This window comes from Pagrus pagrus, assembly GCF_965226575.1.
Source record: "Pagrus pagrus genome assembly, chromosome: 14".
Taxonomy (NCBI): domain Eukaryota; kingdom Metazoa; phylum Chordata; class Actinopteri; order Spariformes; family Sparidae; genus Pagrus; species Pagrus pagrus.
Window position 1 is genome coordinate 4,876,091 of NC_140198.1, and position 19,479 is coordinate 4,895,569.

Consider the following 19,479-nt stretch of genomic DNA (forward strand, 5'->3'; position numbering starts at 1 on the left):
GGGCTCAGAAAAACCTCCCCTCAATAAATAAAGGTTAAAAAACTGGGTCACTGACAAGAAAGAGTGAAGGAGACTTAAGAAGGCAGGAGCAGTGAGCCAATTTCCCCCCACAGAGTCCGATGCAAATATCATCCTTCGTATGGCGGGCTCAGGCAGACGATCTGGTAAAATGGCAAGCAGAGGCAATGGGGGGGGGGGGGGGGTGACCTAGTTTTTGGCGAAGTGGGCTAAAAAAACAACCAAAACAACTACATGATTAATGCTGCTTTGCATGTCTGCATCTCCTGCAAACTTCAGTCGGCTGACACGCTTCTGAGCGGCAGAATTTGCTAATAGGGAACGACGATTAAACGGAGGTCGACGTAGCCGTCTCAGCTAAAGTGAAGCATCAAGAACAGGCAGTTTACACACCATTTTACAGACCTGTAGCTTGTAGAGAGTGACAGATGGGTTGATTTCTTACATACTTTCTGTGACTTCCCTGAATTTGCTCTGATGCACTAAACTCCGCCCACCCGGCGGCGTGTGCAGGGTCAAAATGACCCGTAAATAGGAACCGGTCTTATAATAACAACACACTTCCTCTCAGCTGGCCTCATACAGTATGGACGCCCACTGTAACGCTAAGAGGTTGTGAGTCATTTTAAGTTAACAACCTCTCATCAAAAGATCTTTTCCATTTTCTGAAATGCAAAAAAAAAAATTCCAGTCAGATACTCTCGCAGAAATATGTCATCAATGTGTGATGTTCGGCGTGTTCAAGGCGTTCTCTTATTTTCAACTGCGGTACTTCATCTTTTTTTTTTTTTTTACCTCACTACAATCACAAGAAAGACTTTTTTTCATTACACCCACAAATTGCACATGAACATTTTAAATTCAATACGTGAGAGATTTTCTTCTAGTTGAGGAAAGTGGGAGATGCAACACGTCTCGTGGACGGACTGCACGCTGGAGAGTCCGTGCTTCTCCCAGTGTTGTTATTGTTGAATGTAAGTGAAGCCTGTGGAGTTTTCTCTCTGTGATCCTGAGGGAGAGACGTCAGCTTCCTGTGAATATTTTGATAATCAGATTGCTGACTAGTCATTTATCTGTGGGAATGAAAAGAAAGACAGGAAATACGATGGAAAAAGCTCAAACCGAATACAAAAACAAATCGAGAATGGCCACCTGAAAGTGAGCAGTACTGGAGAGAAGAAGTTTGGACCACAAGCATGACAGAGTGTTGTTAGACATGAAGAAAGGCCGTGGTTGAACTTGCTTTCTAAGTATTGCTTTTCTGACTCATTGCATAAAAAATGACGCATCTTCTGATGGTTTGGTACTTTGTAGATCCGACTACGACTTCTGTGAGCCGACTGTTGGATTTGACTGATCGATATAAAGCTACGACCACTGATTCCTCCACGCGGCTGTAGCTCAGGAGGTACAGCGGGTCCTCTAGTAATCAGAAGGTCGCTGGTTTGAACCCCTGGTTCCCCCAGCTGCATCTCAAAGTGTCCTGGAGCAAGATACTGACCCCAGACTGCTCCTGATGAGCAGTTGGCACCTCGCATGGCATCCTCTGCCATCAATGGGTGAATGTGACAAGCGTTGTAAGGCTCTTTGAGCGGTCAGTAGACTGGAAAAGCGATTCAATATTTGAATTTTAAGGCTTTTTTCGCAGGATCTTTATCTGTTGGCGACACTAAATTTTCTGTCGCCCTCTCTTTCATAGTTGTAGTTTTTCTTTGACTTTATCCATGACCTAGCCCTCTTGACGTGCTGCCATCAAGCCATCACTCATGACTGGAAGTGGAAATATATGTAACTTAACCCACGAAAGAAAGACTAACACACACACAGAGACAGATGCTGATGGAAACAAACAGACACATGAAGAAGTCAAATGATACATGCAAAATCAAAACAAATTCCCATGGATGCACGAATATTCACTTCCCTCACCCAGACAAAATATACACAATCTGATTACTGTTTATATTTTCCAGAGAAGTTCTCCGGTCACTGCTGTTAGTTTATCTGCCGACTGCAAACATTTGCTCTCGGAGATGGAGGCATGACGTCTGCGACTCCAAAATAACTCTGTTTCAGCCCAGAGCAACTTTCGTAAGGTTTCTTTTCTCGTTACGGTTGAAAAGCTTTAATAGGCAAACAACTGTTACAACACATGGAGAAGGACGATAAATGATACGGTGTTTTGATGAAAAACGACTCCTTCAGGTTGAATCATTCACGAGTTTGATGCATCCTGTCAAACAAACAGCATCTCGCATCAAAACGCTCTGTCAGCACTCTTTGAGACGATAGTAAAATCAATCTTTAAGGAACGCTGTGATATAAAATCTGGTATTTGCCATCGATTTATCATTTCCTCCGCCCGTCATCTGTATTCATTTAATCATCATCCGTTCCTCCATCTACTGCGCTTTTTCTGTCCTTCACCCATCCTTTTATCAGCGCACCCATCACTCCATCTACTCATTTTCTTTAATTCCCCATCCATCTATCCACCGTCTCTATCCCCCCACTTTATTGCTCCTGACCTTCCTTCTCCATCCATCGTTCCCACCAATCATTTCTATCTCACTCTGTCAGCCTGAGCCATCTTCTTCAGCATCTGCACTTCCTAATCAGTCCTTATTTCCGTCACCCTCTCGGCAGTGAGAGTAAACAGTGTTCACGAATACCTGGGAGGTGAGCAACAGGAGCAACGCTGACAGTTTAATATAATGGCTGGAGGCTGTGTTGGTCCGTGTGTGTGTGTGTGTGTGTGTGTGTGTGTGTGAGTTTATTCGCACTCATCTCCTGACTGGTATGTGTCGACATGCAAAGCTCTTCGCCATCGAACCACGCTGTCCATTCACGGAGGCTTGGCACACGGACTCAGTGTGTGTGTGTGTGTGTGTGTGTGTGTAACATCAACTCTGTGCATTCCTACAGCTGTTTGCATCTGGTTGCCATGGAGTTTCACAGCTGTTTCTACCAGAAACTAATGAGCTTCAGCAGCTGCTAGCCTGCTAGGACACACACACACACACACACTCGTGTATAAATACACACGCTTGTATCTGTTCACATGATTACTTAACCATTTGTACTTGTCCAAAAGGATTCAAGAGATGTTGGCAAGTTGATGAGTTAACACAATAAAGGATAACGCAACGTTGACAGCGATCCAGCTATAACATCTGCACATCTGGACGCAGCTGCCTCGGACTCAAGGTTTAACATACAAGTTGTTAAAAAAAACAACGAGAGCGGTTCACAGCGCTCGTCAACAGCCCGGGGAAATTTTCCGATATATATCCCCTAATTTGATTGCGATATTATCTCGGCAAAAGCGCAACCAATGAGGAGGGAAAAAACGATGATCATCAACAGGCTCGCTGTGTTTTCCATCAGTCAGCTGCTGTTTCATAACACAGTGACTTTTCTTTGGCTCACTTTCTGTAACAACTACCGCACTTTTTTTTCTTTTTCACAGATTATTTATTTGATCACTGCCATTTTTTCACTTTTGAACCCATTCACAGTGATTTTCATCTGTTCTCGTTTTGTCAAATTGGTTTGTTTTTTTTTAGCATTTTCAACTTCTTCATCTACTCACACACACAACGAGACACGAGTTTGATTATCAGTAAGAAAAATTACAAATTAGCACAGAGAAACTTCCCGTCCTATGACACCACGACCACAGCAAGAACTGGTTTACAGGCGTCTACTTCAATCACATTGCAGGACATATCAAACATGGTTGACCTGCACTTTACTGCACAAACAATTCTTGAGAGTCACTATATTGCTGAAACAAACGTACAACTGATTACGTATTGGAAATGGCAGGCCAACATGGTGATGTAATAATACCGCACTTCATAAATGTTAGTACCGGGCAACAAAATCACAATATTTTTGATCAAATACCGACAAATATTGTTGGGATGACCGTTGTTACTGTCACAAAACATGAACTCAAAGAGATTTTTGATAAATAATCATCAGTAATGTGGATATAATGACTAAGTGGGTAAGTATAAAGTATAAAATGGTTGCCAAATATACTTAGGCGGCCGTTAATACAACTGGGCGGCCTGACCTTGTAAAGTCTATGTGTGGGAAACACTGGATATAATATCGATATATTGCCCAGCCCTGCTACTGGACAGTGAAACCTGTGTTTTATTGTGAAGTAGCCACCAAGTTAAGATGATAACACCCTCAAAGGGAGTTCTGATACAGAAAATAAATAACTATGCAGAAGAAACATGCAGTTATTTTTGTAAATGAGTAATAAGTTTCATGTATTCTCGCTTAGACTCTGAAAACATTGCTAATAAAATCTAGTTCCACTTGGTTATCATCAAGTATAGCTTAAGCCAAAGCTGCATGAACATCCCACTGAGCACCAACACCTCACCTCTGCTGCACACTGACAGACAGACTGTTATAGATATACAGTAGTTGCATTATATAAATGCATGTGCACTTGACTTGCACCTTCACACACACACATGCAGTTAGCACAACCTTATTTATGCACAAGTAACAATGATGCTACAAAGAGAGAGTTTCACACCTGCTATGTCATTTTGTTTTTGGCAACCTCCATCGATACCACTTCCTTCCTCCTACAGTGCGCGAGGAGTAGCTCGCTCTCCTGATATCACTTGTTGTTCGAGAACCATTTCTAGGCTGCGAAACCTCAAACTGTAAAAGTTAGATAACATTCAGCTTCGCCTGTTTCCCATCAGAAAAACTCTCTTCTCTCATGAAAATCAGACCTTCGTTAAGTCATCGTCCTTTGACCGAACGACAGAAATGCCCGGGACAACAACAGGCCTGAGAACTAGTAACTAGTAGCCAATATGATGTCAGCCTGGATGATATCATAGAGTATTTTCAACAAGCAAAGTGAACTCACAAGGTTATGTAAGTCTAAGTACTAAAATATAGATACAAACTGCCTAAAAACTAAATGGACATGACTGAGTGCTGCTCCTTTTCCCTTTCACGATGAGCTCTTGTACATACTCACTTTACAAACTGTTACACCGAGTATAAGCTAAATTTCCAAGCTGTAAATCGTGAGCTGAATCATTTTTTTTTAAAAGAAACCGTGCTGAGCTTGTAATATATGTCAGAAGATTACAGCAGATCCGTACAATATTAACCCAGTTTAAAGGCACTCCCCAGAAACACTGAGATCTGGCAAAAACCACAAAGATCATTTGGCTCAGCTGTGCCCCACATTGCATCACCTCTGACAGTCCTCTCGTTTAATATTCAATCCTAAGGCTCATTAAAAAAATACTTTTGATCAGATGTAGCAGCCTATTATTAAGTGTGGTTGTGAAGACAAGAAGTGCGCGTCCCTTACGTACAAACACGGATGAAACGAAGGGATTTGAATACAGAGATTCCCCCGTCGGACGATATTTCAATACCACAAGCCTGGTAGAAACCCCCAAGAGTGCAAAGTGTTTCTGTTTTGGTGTGTGTCAAGCACCCTCTAACAAATGCGTGTGTGTGTGTGTGTGTCCTCTGCCCATGCTGCAGTGTTTTGACAAGTGTCGCACAATCCCTCGGGGGAGCGCGGGGGGGATTTCTCTAAAGAAGGGGAGCTCTGGTTTTGTCAAAAGAGAACGAGGCCAAGAGCTGCTTGTCCTCACTCCGACCGGTGACTCAGTCCCACTGCAGCTACTTTACATTACACTGCATTTATTTTCTTCAGACGAGCGTTGTGTTTTTGTTTTAATCAGCGCGCCGTGTGCGACTGTTTTCTGCCCCCCTTAACCGTTAACCACAAAAGCCAAACACTGTGCCGCCCGTGTGTTTACTTTATGTCACAATGACTTAAAAATCCTTAATCTCTGCCCTCCATCTAAATTGAGATAGAGATATACAACAAAAAAAAAAAAAAGGAAGCGTCTGACTGTGTCCTCCTTCAGTTAAGCTTTTTCGAAAAACCACTTCTAAGAAAAGTAAAAGCTGGAGCGAAAGGCGCAAATAGAGCCGGCTCATTTTTAGAAAAAGGAGCTACGTTGTCATTACAAGTCCACAGTGTTTACCATCCGCCACACCTCCCTTTAACCGAGGGTGAGTCTCGTTCCATAAAACTTGTCCGCATTTTTGAGCCACTGTTCAATTTTCTTCCCAGTAGGGATGCACTGATGAGGATTCTTCACTGCCTAAAAATATCACCCTTTCTTTGGCCGTGCATTGACTTTAAAAAGCACTTATTTGAGTGCAGAGCAGGAAAGACTAGTGTGTTAATGGACACAATGCATCGGTGAAGGTGTGTGGGTGAAGATACGGCGACAGTCCGTCAGCGGCATGAAAAACCAGATGCATTTATGTCATACGACTGATAAGCATCATCTGCTAACAGACATTCCCGCCACATGCCGTATGTTAATGTGACATTTGGTGTTTTCTCCCTCATCTTTATGAGCCTGATGTATCTGCAGCTTGGATAAACCGAAAGTCACTACATCTTTTTAATGAGTCAGGTCAAAAAGGACAAGAGTCTGCATCAAGCTCAGTCCGCCGCTCCGCTCTCAGCTGCTGTGGTTAGCTTTTTTCCAGAGTGTCTGTTTTCTGTTTGTGTCACGGCTGCTGCTCATTGTCTTTAAAGACATTTTTAAAAAAGAGGTTGGTTGGACAAACCAAAAGACTTCGGATACTTGGCAGGTGAGCGGAGTGAAGTGACAACGCTCTCTGCAAAGCTGAGGAGAAGTTAAATGAGTTCAAAGGAGTTTTTCAAACAATTTAATAATTTTATGACATAAATAAGCAAAACCATCAGCTGTTCAGTTATTCTTAACAGCTGCCACCCGGTGGGACTCTCTGCACAATCATAACATTTTGAAGGAATGTTGATAACTTCAGATTTCTCAACAAAATTACTATTATCGAGCGACCAGAGCTGTCAGCTGCTGCTACACCAGCTTATATTACAGTTATTAGCTTTACATAGACACAAATAGACACATTACCCCGACAGCTGTGCACCCCGCAAACGAGCTGCGTTCATAAAAGAAAAATAGTATTAAAAATTGTATTCACGTCCAAAACAAAGATCTTTATTACACGAGGTGAAGTTCCAGCACTTCCTAACAAGTGAAAATGAGCAACATGACCTCAAAGGTGTGCTGCAGCTTAAGTACCATTAGTAAAAAGGGGCCATGACCTTTGACCTGTAAATCCCACTACAAGTTGCTGCTGTCGCCTCAGGACACCGGCAGCAATTACCGACACCTCTGGTTGAAGCGCTGACGTGCAACCAGTTGTTTTTGGGGAATTCAAGTCCTGTGATCAATGAAGGACAATTACTTTGTCACAAAACCAAAATTAACAAACAAACCAGCTTTAAACGAGGCAGGTCATGTGACATTTTACCCTCCATATCTAGCGGCAGAAAACACCTGTCACACTCAACGACTGTAATATCCCACTGCCTCTTCCCAAGACTTCCCTGTCTTTTGCATGTGTTTGTAGTCTCAATGTAATGTGTTGTACGAAAATAGCAAAGGGTGCACAGTCTGTCCTCATGCTGCTGCACATTCGAACCAACATTTCTCTCTGTTCGAAGCATATTTAAGCCGACGTACTATGAAAAAAGTGAAAACAAGTCCAATCACTTAATTCACAAGACAGATAATTTATATGTTGTATGATAAATGTAGTGCAGATGAACTTCCCGACTATGGGACGACTGAAAATGTCAAAGTTAACTAAATTACATCATCAGCTTGCACTCTCAAAAAGCTAATAGCTAATAGCCGAACCCTCCGAGCAGTAATGTTTGAATTTATCATCATTCATCCAAACACAAAGACACCATTTAAAATGAAATGTCATCCCCCCTTCAGGGGCTGAAGGGCAAAAAACTGAGTAATATGGACGACAGAATCAACAAAAGAGCAAGTAGGAACCAAAAACTGTCGATATCTCAGAAAAACGGCAGCACACTTTTCATGTCTGACGAGTTGAACTTTCCTGACAGTTCAGACGCACTTGAAACGTTCTTCGCTTGACAAAAACTTTGCACTGAACCTGTCAGATGTCACCGCTTCACTTTTCCCTTGTTCAACCTTTCCTGTCGCTCACTGCGATCGATAAAAGCAGGAAGATTACTGAAAAATACCCCCCTTTCACAAAAAAAAAAAAGGAGCAGGGTGCCCCCCGGAGCAAGGCGAGACGAGGCGAGGCGAGGAGGCAGCGTTATGAAAGGGAACGTGGCCCTTGGCTCTTCAGCTGAAGCCCGGGTCAGAGCAGAGAGCTACAGTAGTAATTACTGAGAGACTGATTGCTGACAGGACCTTCCAACAGCCTGTGGTTAAACGGGTTGGAGCTGAGGGGGAGGAAGCTTCAAATGCACAGCCATGACAGATGCTCTGCTGATGACTTGTACTCCGGGGCGGTTCGGGGGCACGCATGCCATTTTGCTCTGTTCATTCTCCTTTCAAAAAAAGTTACAAGAAGAGAAACATTTGTGCTCTTAAACTTCAGATGGTTTTCAGGAGAAGGATGGGGAGGAATCACGACAGAGGCTGAGACCAGATTACCCTCTAAAATGGTATTAATTCATTTTGCGAAAAAAGACTTTTTGATTCGAGTGCTTCATTGAAACATTTTCAGGATTTTTCAAGTGCCATCAGAGGCTGTTACCTCCCGTTCTTTATTCAGGAAAAAAAAAAAAAAAAAAAATGAGAAGATGTAATTCGTTCCAAATGGCATCGAGGTTATTTTTGGAGCGAAAACTCTTCAAGCAGCAAAGAGACGAGTTCTCCTTAAACAGATTTGAACCCACTTCAACTGACGGAGTGGGAGGAATGTGTGATTGTGGCGGGCAAAGCATCGCCACAACTGGTCCAGTGCACCATTTTCCAACTGGTTTATGCCAGTTTCTTCCCCAGGGTGGTCATTTCAGAGCCCTTTGGGGTTGTTCATCATGACCATATGGATGTTCCCAACCTGGTATTTTAGCCAACCGATCTGTGTGCCATCCATGCGCCTGGTTGATTTAGCTGTGGTGACGGAGATGGCTGTATTTACTTTGGACAGAAGTGTTTTGCTCCAGTTAAGAGCGGATATATCGCTGCAGTGGCTGGAAGAGGGCTTTCACCGTCTTAAATCTAGGGAATGACGCTGGTGCGAGGCCACAAATGCTCTCATGCCTGGTGAATACCTTAATCTTGTCTCTTTTTGTCCCCAGCAGAGGATCTCACGACACTCTCGAACACATCTCTTGACAGAACAATGATATTGCTTTTTTTTCCCTCCATGTGTTGTGGTGCACGGGGTTTTGTAGGCTGTTGCACAACATCAATCAGCTCTGCACAGGAAACGACCCAGTAGCAAAACTCTGCAATCTGAGCTCGTCCAAAAAACCATACACAGCCCGGCGTTATGGTTTGCTAATCTGGTTTAGATTAGCCACTGAATCATAAAAAGCTGCACATCATGCCAGTTGTTCAGAAACAACCCTCAACAAACCGAGACACAAAGCTGGAATCTGACCATTTATGACAATTCAGCAAAGCCACAACAAATAACAGAGGCAGTGAACTGAAGCAAGACTGTAAGCTTGTAATGGCCAAACAGAGACTGTGTTTCATTACACACATTGTTGTGTGTACTGTACATGCCCGGCTGACTGAAGCAAACTGCCACACTGACTCACCTCTGATGGTTTCTTGTGCTGGTGGCGGACCCATGTGCTGCTGGTGCCAGTATTCTTGGATGACCTGGACCACGACGTCACCTGACCTGCAGCAAAAACACAAAACAAGACCAGTGTAAGTCAGTTTAACACACATCTTACTGCTGCATGAGGAGGTTAGTGACTCTCTTTGAAATCTTGATAACTTGACATTAACTTAACTTGACTTTACATGTCAAATGGTATGACCCCAGGAAAACATTTATCATTCATAATAATTGTAAAAATAAGTATTTATTTTAAAAAATGTGTTTGGGTTAGGGTTAATGATGCTGATTAAAGATGTAATATGAACTAACTTACTACGTGGAACTATTTTCAAGTGTTAAGTGTTATATTTCTTATGAAGAAGTGGTGAACTTTATTATCAAAGCTCTGGAAGGTTAGGATAAAATCAATGTTTTGCATGACTTTGATATTTTTTAAATGTTTAGCTTTAATATATACTTGTATTCCATTCACTTACAATTTTAAACAGTATACAGTGCAATATATGTAATTTCATAATGTAGCAGAATGAAGTGGGTGAACAGTGACAATGTTGAACATGAACAGCAGCTTTAAAAAGACTTAAAACTCCAATAATATGAGAATTGTCCAACTACTGAGACCAGGAGAGATTCACCTGCCCTCAGACAACTTCTGCCCTGAGACCAGAGGAGACAGTTGACTCCCTTTTGTCCAACTACGTTGCCCTGAGAACAGAAAAACACGACTTCTGCCCTGAGACCAGAAGGAATCACCTGCCCTCAGACAACTTCTGCCCTGAGACCAGGAGGGATCACCTGCCCTCAGACAAAATTGTGGGAAACAATGGTCTCTGCCCTGGGACCAGATGAGACTAAACAGCCATGAGGAAAATCCTACAAAACAACTTCTGCCCTGAGACCAGAGGAGACAGTTGACTCCCTTTTGTCCAACTACGTTGCCTTAAAACAGAAAAATAGGACTTCTGCCCTGAGACCAGGAGGGATTCACCTGCCTTTGACTGTAGAAGCAACACAGTCAGGTGGTGTAACTGGTTTGTGCCAATTGGTGTAACCAGTATTTTTCATAAAAATATTATAATATGCAGGAAAATTCATGTGGAATAAGATGTAATCCTCTATTGCAATGTACTAACATATTTTTTAACAGTTTATACATAATTTGTCAAATATTATTTAGTGTTTTCAGCATTTGTCCTGCTCTATAATACAAAAACGCACACAATTTTAATTTAAAATAATCCTAATAAAATCTAATTTCATGTGATATTTAAAAATTAAGTAACTGTTTTCATAAGTACACTTTCATACACTCTAGGTGGAAAAAAATATGTAATATTCCTCCTTTTGTTGTGGTTACACCACTTGACATTTTCAGCAGCAATCAGTCTCACCTTTCGAAAAAAGTCGCATTTAAATCCACTCCGATCGTCCCGTCGGAGACATGAGATGGTTTCACAACACCAGTACAATAAAAACAGTGTAACATGAGCCGTTACGGGCCAACAGGGAATCAGTTACTCAGCAAGTTTTTTAAATGAGCATGTGATGGAGGCGGTTTAAACACTAAAGCACTAAAAAAGAAAGAGTCAAACATAAAAAACAACCTGCGCGGTGACTTTTCCGACGCCTGTGGCCGCACTACTACCACAGAGTCAGGCCTTTAATTGAAGCAGAGTGATGATGATCTATTAAGAGGTTTAATAAGTAATGACAGTATAAATAGCATCTTGTTAAGCACTTAGTCCACTGTGGTCCTTTACAACCTCATTAATACACAGCCCTAATGGCAATTAACCAGACACTGGAGCCAATATCCCACCCACCGCTTCAATCAACAGCCCTGTGTGTGTTTTCCTGTTAGTGCGTGTGTGTGTGTGTGTGATTTTCATATACGCTTGTTCTTCTTCTTTTTTTTTTGTTTCTGAGGATCTCGGCACCGCGTTATCTCGCCGCAAGCTGAATATCGTCTCTGCGCCGTCATTAGAAGTTGCATCACGTCGGCAATTAAATTACATCACACTCACATAATAAGGAAAACACAAATCCGCCAATACTGTGAAATATAGCACATTGTGACCGTGACAGTGTGTGTGTGTGTGTGTGTGTGTGTGTGTGCATGCGTGCTACCCTCCTACTCAACATATTTCCCTCGCCGGCACAGAAGTACTGCCACCCTGCTAATTTTACTCGTGACGTCTGAACAGCTAACAGCGCCGAGGGCAGAACTGCTGTCAGGGTTGTTCTTCAGAATTACTGACTCCCTCTCACCCTCCACACACACACACACACACACACGCGACACACACACGTACATACACTGTATATAGACGCCCATGCACTTTCCACACATACACCCACACTTTGGCCCACCATCACACACACACTGTGCTCATAGGTTCGTTATAACACACAGTCGTTTTCCACAGCGCGACAGAAAATACCGTGTGAACTGACAGCCGTTCAAATTAATCCTCCACTCAGCTGTTCTGAGTGCTGGTGTCAAAGTGTGCCACCTAACAGACCTTCGAGTTTGTCCAAGAACTACATCCCAAACGTCATGCTTGATTTGTGCGCATTGTTTTAATCTTTTTAAGAGATCGTATGGGTGATGTTGGATCGACCGCCATCTACAAAACACCAAAAATACATGAAGAAGTGCTGCCAGGGTGAACTGAAGCTGGAGGTGAAGGTTGACGTGAAACAACAGCTAACTAAGACACTGTAGGCACATCTGTGAGTGTGCTGCTCGCTTGTCTGTGAGTAGTTATGCTCAGGATTTATGTTTTATTTTGCCGGCATGTGGCTCAACATCTTGTTATCGGAAGGTCGCTGGTTCGATTCCCCTGGTCTGCATGTCGAAGTGTCCTTGGGCAAGACACTGAACCCCAAAACTGCTCCTGATGTGCTGGTCGGCACCTTGCATGGCAGCCACCGCCATCAGTGTATGAATGTATGAATTACTTTCGGACTAAATGGTGTCGCATTTAGTTGAAAATATGTCAAGAAGGTAAATTAAATGATTAACAGCATTATAAATAACATAATCATGTGGGATCTATAAGATATGTTGCCTTTTAAACACACCGAGCAGCTGTGTGCGGGGGTTTTGCTCTCACTGCCAAGGATTTCTACCTCAAAAACATGTATGGACAAGGGCACCTAAGCGTGGCACGATATTTTAAAAGCCTGCATACTCTGGCAACAGCTCGCTTTGGCTCGACAGCGACTGAAATGTCAGTGGCGAAGCAGACATCCCTGGGCCGGTTTAAAAAAAGAAAGGTGTGTGCCTCTCTCGTGTCCCATGCGTTGGTTTTGTTTTCTTGCGATAAAATTTGGACGCATAAAGTCAACGTATTGTCTAAGTTTGCGGCACAAGTTGCAGAGTCACATCTCTTGTCAGTGTCGCCACACACACCACTGAGGCATGAAAAGGTGGACGGAGTAGACAGAAGGTTCTGCACCAGTATTCACAGCGGATCATAGCGTTTGTGTTTTATTGCTGTTTACATACCGGCTGTAATATTAACAGCCAAACTGGCCGTCAAAAATAAAATACTCCAGCTAAACTCTGGGTGTGCCATGTTATTTGCAAGTGTGTATGGTTTGTATACACATATTTAGTGGGATTGTGTGTCTGACTGTGTGAGTGTGTGTGTGTGTGTGTCAGTGCAGGTTACGTCCACACACACCCCCACAAGAGGCAGCTGCACCACTCCATCACTGCGGCCAGATAACCGAGCGAGGCTGCAGCACAGTTGGAGGTTACCATCATGGCCGTGTGTTAATTAAAAGCCCCGCTTGGCACACGGCAGCCAAAATTATCATGGGCATCCTTCAATTAGAAACCTGATAACCTCATGTCAACAGATGCAGCTGGAGCCCGCGTGGCTCTGGCCAGGGGAAGCTAACGGCTAACAGCTAATTATAAAACGAGGCAGTATGGCCTTTCAGCATGTGGCTGAAAAAACAGCCTGTTAAACCTGCTGTAAAATACTTAATACATGCGGACCTGTGACCACATCACAGTTCAGCCTGTGTGAGGTCACTGCCCCGCTGCAGTAAAACAGGTTTTCCAAGTTTGAAACACTGCATTACCCAGAATTCACCTCCATTTACTCACCATGAAATCCTGCAGCTTATTTTGAGATTTTTAACTTACAAACGCAACAGACTTCCCAAAACATTCCCCTTTCTATTATTAAATGACCATTGTTCTTTCCACTTCTTATTGAATAAAGTCCCAAATTAAAATGTTTTATTCAATGTTTTACTCTGAAGTACAGAAAGTAAAGTGTTAAAATGAAGCTGAGAACACTTTTTATGATGTTTCATAGGTCAGGAACCCTCTTCAATCCAAGAGAGATTAACTGACTCAAAACCAAAAGTTAAGTCCTCTCTTGTTCTCAACAGTTTGTTTATCTAATCTTCTGTCTCACATTGTCGGAGGAGGAAAAGCCAAACAAATGTATTTTGTTTATTGCTGCTTAAATGCCAAAAAGTAGTCATGCCGACCTGCCAAAAGCCGTGAAGAATGACATTTAAAATTAAATTAAAAAATCGCTAGCGGTGACTACATCTGTGTATTCTGTAGTCAGTAATCAGCTGTGAGAGCCAAGCGTTGCCGTCCAAAGACTGTTTATTATGAAATGATTTTTCCAGCAGCAGCTGCCAGCGCAGGTAATGTGTTAGAGCGGCCAGATGTTCCCCTCGTCATACAGCGCGTCTCGTCGTGGACGTCTGCCTCATAGACTGTATATAAAGATATATACAGCCCATGAGACAGTGTGAGGTTATATCCAGTCTATAGTCTAAGTGGTCCACTTATCAGTCAGCCTATTAACTACATGTTACATGTGCTTAGCATTACGTCCAAAGCACATCAGGCCAGATATGGAGCCATCATCTGTTTGTATTAGCTTCCTGATTTACTGAGGCAGCAGGCCATGACGCAGTCGGCTGCATGAAGAGCTCAGCTAGGTGCAGGTTAGCTGCGGGATTTGTCTGAGATCAAGAGCTCTGAAAACAATTTGACATAGTGTGATCTTTCAAAACATTCGTTTTATCCTCCATCTGAGTATTAGCTTCTCCAACAGGCTAACAACAGTATTAGCTTCTCCAACAGGCTAACAACAGTGTTAGTTTATCCATCAGTAACCATTTAAGTAGCCTTTCAGTCATAATATTTCAGTGTTAGTGTTGTTCCCCAACTTGATTACATTGCCATGGAGACCGAACAGCTGTGGTGCTGCCATTTAAGTTAGTTATTTCAGGAAACTCTTTAGTCAGGACATTTCTGCAAAAGCCAAATTCTCTTCCTAAAATAAGACGGGGACTTTCTGCCAAATGCAATTACGGCGCATATTTCTTTAAATACCAAATACTCTAGACTTTTTCCCACCACAACGTGGTTTATTGCAGTGTGAATCTCATCTGCACAGTCTTTCAATACTCTCATACTCCATCATGCTCACTGTCTTCTTGTGCTACCTGTTCCTATCTGTGAGATATTGTGGCTGTGGTTTAAAAAAAGGAGGGAGTCTTAACGAGTAGAGGAGGGACGACAGTGAGACAGGAACATGGTCTATATGGGGAGTGAATATGAGAAAGACCCAGTGAGAGCTGACTACGACCAGGCAGCTCAGCTAGCTGCACTGTGCAGCAGCAGCACAGGAACTCACTTTCCTGACACCCTCACATGTACACACTCCCCCCTCCTTCAACTTACTGTCGGTGGTGTCTGAGTCGTTGCTGCTCGTGGAGTATTTTCTCCTCTTCTTTTCGCTCTCCATCTGTCAGGGGGGGAGGCGGGGAGGGAGGGAGGGGGGGAGGAAAGGGGGGGGAGAGAGAAAAATGACGAGTGAGAAGATGTTCACCATGAAAACACAAGTGTTAATGAAATAATGCGCCGATGGCACCAATCTGTCAGAGCCTGCAGCAGGCAGCCTGCCAGAATAAACCGACTGGATCACCGTTACACATTAGCGCCGCGGACTAGCTGGGAACTTCACAATGATACAGTTGTTCGGTTTTTCTTTCGCGTACAGTGGGAGTCCTTGTATGTGTGGACTGTAAATTCATCCTGCATTACTGAGAGTTATTGTGGAAGTCCCCCTTTTATGCATCTGCAAGCGAGGACGCTTTTTGAAGCTACAAGCAGCAGACAAGAGCTTTTTTTTATGTGTTTCTTGGTAAAAAGGCACATTGAAAAACAACTTATTTAACCAGGCTGTCTATATTTTGTTTATTTGTCGAGTTGATCACTGTGAAAACTACAAATTAAGTTTCATAAAGCGATACATTTTACCAGAAGCTATCAGAGAAGTTTCATGCACAGGCTGCAGTGACCTAATATGTACTTTTCTGCAACAAACAGTCGTTTTTATTCCCTTTAATTTGATCTGAATGGTTTTAAAATGAAGTGAAGCATTATCAGAATTAGATATCATGATAGAGCCCATACAAATATCTTTTTTAAGTTTATTTAGTCTGTTTTATTCTATCCGAATTGTTTTGTTTCTGTGTAACTAACGTGCTGACTTGTGTACTTAACGTACTTGTTTGTGTCTGTGTACAATTACTCCACGTGCCTTTAATCGCCCCCCAGGGACAAATAACATTTTTTGAATTGAATTGAACTGAAGCTTTAAAAAGTCACCCTGTTGAACTTTGTAAGTTTGCAAGTAAAAACATGAAAATCAACAATTAAACATAAAATGTAACACAACTGCAACAACAACATTATACCGTATTTCTTTCCTCTCATCTGGAATGAATGAGCCTCCATCCCGAGTGATATATGTGTTTCTGTGGTAAGACGACTCTCGCCGCTGAGTCTACACACTTAGATGAAGCCACAATTACACAATTTTTCCACAAGGATCAACAAGTGTATTGTTTTTCAATCCACAAGTGTTGTATATTTCACTTCAATTCTCAACAAGCCACAAAACCCTCTTAACTGCACTACTTTAGAGTATAAGTCTCACTTCAGATCTGGAGAGGACGGAGGAAGATATATAAGCAGAGAAGAGCGGAGATCTCAACGAGGACATTCACTGTATTTAACAGAGAGACGCTGGAGGTCTAACTCAATGTTCCTGCTCAGGAAGAGATGTTCAGAGGACATAAAGCAGATGTTACAGACGAAAAACTGTCAGAGAAAGAGAAAGAAAAGGCAAAGCAGGAGCATCAGAGAGGGAAATAGAGTCAAAAATAAATCAAACTATAACCAGTGTTATATACTCCGATACAGTGGATGGTGGTGTGGTTTTTAATCCGCTGGTAAAACCAACGAAGAAGAGGAGGAGGACTATCTAACGCAGTTGGCTCGACCGTAACTTCCTCTGCAAAGGCCTCATCCCCTCATTTTTATCCCCCATTCAAGTTAGCTTGGCGCTAAGGCGGAAGTTAGCCTGCTCACGCCCTACGGCACCCCAGCTGGACAGCTACCGCCGCAAATAAAGTCTGACGCTGTGGGAAACGCTGATAACTGTCAGTAAAGAAATGAATATCTGACTATCCAGCAGAAGTTTGGACAAGGTGTTCTTAAAAAACTCTTATCCATAATTGAAATGTTAGAAGCTAATTCAGAGAGAGTAGGAGAGGCTCTCGACATGGGCGATCAAACGATAACGACCGGTGAGACGCTTCAACGATAGCAGGAAGAAAACTGTTTGATAGAATCACTGAGATGTATTAAATCTTTAATCTGCTCTGAAACCTAACCCACCATACTGAATACACCCCGGCCTCGTAAATAGCATATTACATCTCTCAGTGCTACGAGCCAATCATCTAACAGGTGTGTTGATCAGTTGCACCGTCGACATGTAACACGACAATAGAGACAGCATGGAGTGAGAAAATGAGTGCAGACGCCAGACTGTGAGGACGTTATTAATAAAAGAGAAGAGGTCAGCTGCCAGTGTGGCAGTTTTTCTTTTTATGAAGGTCTGATATCAGTAGGAAACCAATCCCAACATCTACATCTGCAGCAAGACACAATGCCTGAGGAAGTCCACAACGGAGGGGAACGAAGCAACCTAAACTTAAGATAACTACCACAACTTTCTCCTGGTCCTTCTTTCAAAACACAGGCCATTAAAAATGATCAACAATCATCGATATCAACTGAAAGTAAACACTTTATGGAGATACTTCAGCTACATCGCCCAGGTAAGAAAACAATATCTGATGGTCACCTTCTTAATATGATGCTACATTATGATTCAAGGTTAAACAAACTTATTATAACAAAGTCTGGGATTTATTATAAGAAATCTCCCTGCCGAGGATTAAAGCGAAAAGATAAAGGAGCAAAAAAAAGCAGATCATGGAGGCAGCCCGAAGAAATGTTTTATCTCTTGCTCTTGTCGCTTGAGGGTAAAAGTGAGAAAATAAAGAGTGCCCCTAAGAGGGAGAAAAAAAGGAGGGCATGGGTCAAGAGAGTCTCAAAGGAAGAGAAATGAAGCTAAAGACGGTGGCGGATAGAGTCAAGAAGTCAAAAGGGAGGCTTTAGCGTACTGCTAGACCGAGGCAGGAAAGCCAAAAGAGGAGGAGGAGGTGGGTTACAATCTTCTGTGTGGGGAACGGAGATTTATGTGGCCGTAAAACTGGGCTATTCCCTCTTATATGGGGCTCTTCCTGTACCCCAGCCTCCCCGCCTGCCCTGCACACACTTAACTACTCTGACATTTATGCTGACACAAAAACACAGCGCTGCTTCTTCGTCTTCTTCTTCGTCTTCGCCTCTATTTCCATTCCAAGTCCTGCCATCTTACTCTTTATCCTCCCCCCATCACCCCCTGCCTTACAACAGCAGGGACACAGGGAGTCTGCGGAGTAAGGTTAAGTACATTATTGACTTCCACTGCCTCTCACGCTTCCCTCTCTCTCCCTCCATCTTTCCACCTCTTCCCATCTGTCTAGCACAAGCTAGTCTTCCTGCCTTTTGAGGAGAGTGGTTAAGTACATCATTGACTTCCTCCAGCTACGTCTGTCTGACTTCAAGTCTGCACGCTTGGATCCATCTCAGGGTTTCCCCCCTCTCGCCTATTAAACTGTCAGGCGACCCACTTAAACCACACTCGGGGTACTAGCTTTTTTTTTTTTTAAAGCGGCCAGCTAATTATTTTTTTTTCTGACCACCCAGAGGAAAATGTGAACACTCATTTCATAGAATATTTTTAAGGATGTATGTATTACACTAGTCTTGTAAATGAGTCGCTTTTACAAGTTTTCTGAAGCATTTACAAGGACAGGGCATTTTGCGGCAGAAGTGGCACGGGCTTAACCAAACACGAAGGAAAAATACATGTGGACTTTTAACCAACTGGTCAACTTAAAATATTTACTCAGGTGTCTCATAAGGCTTTGATTTGTTACCTTAGATATATAAAAAAAAGCATTTATTAAAAAGCATTTATCATGACGTGTCAAAAAAGACTATAAACACTGATCATTTAGAGACAACCTACGCCGATGTGAGCATTTATACGTTTGCGCTGTAGTGTCTGCATAGCTGGCAGTTGGACTTTTCCCGGTAAACACACCAACCCATGCGGCACACAGCTGTGTCTCTGGGCTAGGAAGAGTTGACAGACCAAGTGGAGCTTATACACAGGACTTGGTTACGGCACAGCAGCATTTTTCCATGACCTGTAGTTTCCTCAGTAAACACACCACCGCTGCTCTTCTTGAGTTATACTCCTTGTCGTAGACGCTCTTTGCTGCCAAAGTGTCTCTGGGCTAAAGCGAGCGGAC

The 19,479-nt window shown here is 42.8% G+C and overlaps 1 protein-coding gene across 2 annotated transcripts in view; it reads right to left on the bottom strand.

The window, feature by feature from the left end:
• jade2 (jade family PHD finger 2) overlaps positions 1-19,479 on the bottom strand; it is a 190,997-nt gene that overhangs the window by 149,753 nt on the left and 21,765 nt on the right. For both annotated transcript variants that reach the window (XM_084374194.1, XM_084374193.1), the window contains exons 2-3: positions 15,443-15,506; positions 9,689-9,774 (exon numbers count right to left, since the gene is read on the bottom strand). In XM_084374194.1, coding sequence (XP_084230320.1) covers positions 9,689-9,774; positions 15,443-15,506 — 150 coding nt within the window. The remainder of the gene's footprint in view (positions 1-9,688; positions 9,775-15,442; positions 15,507-19,479) is intronic.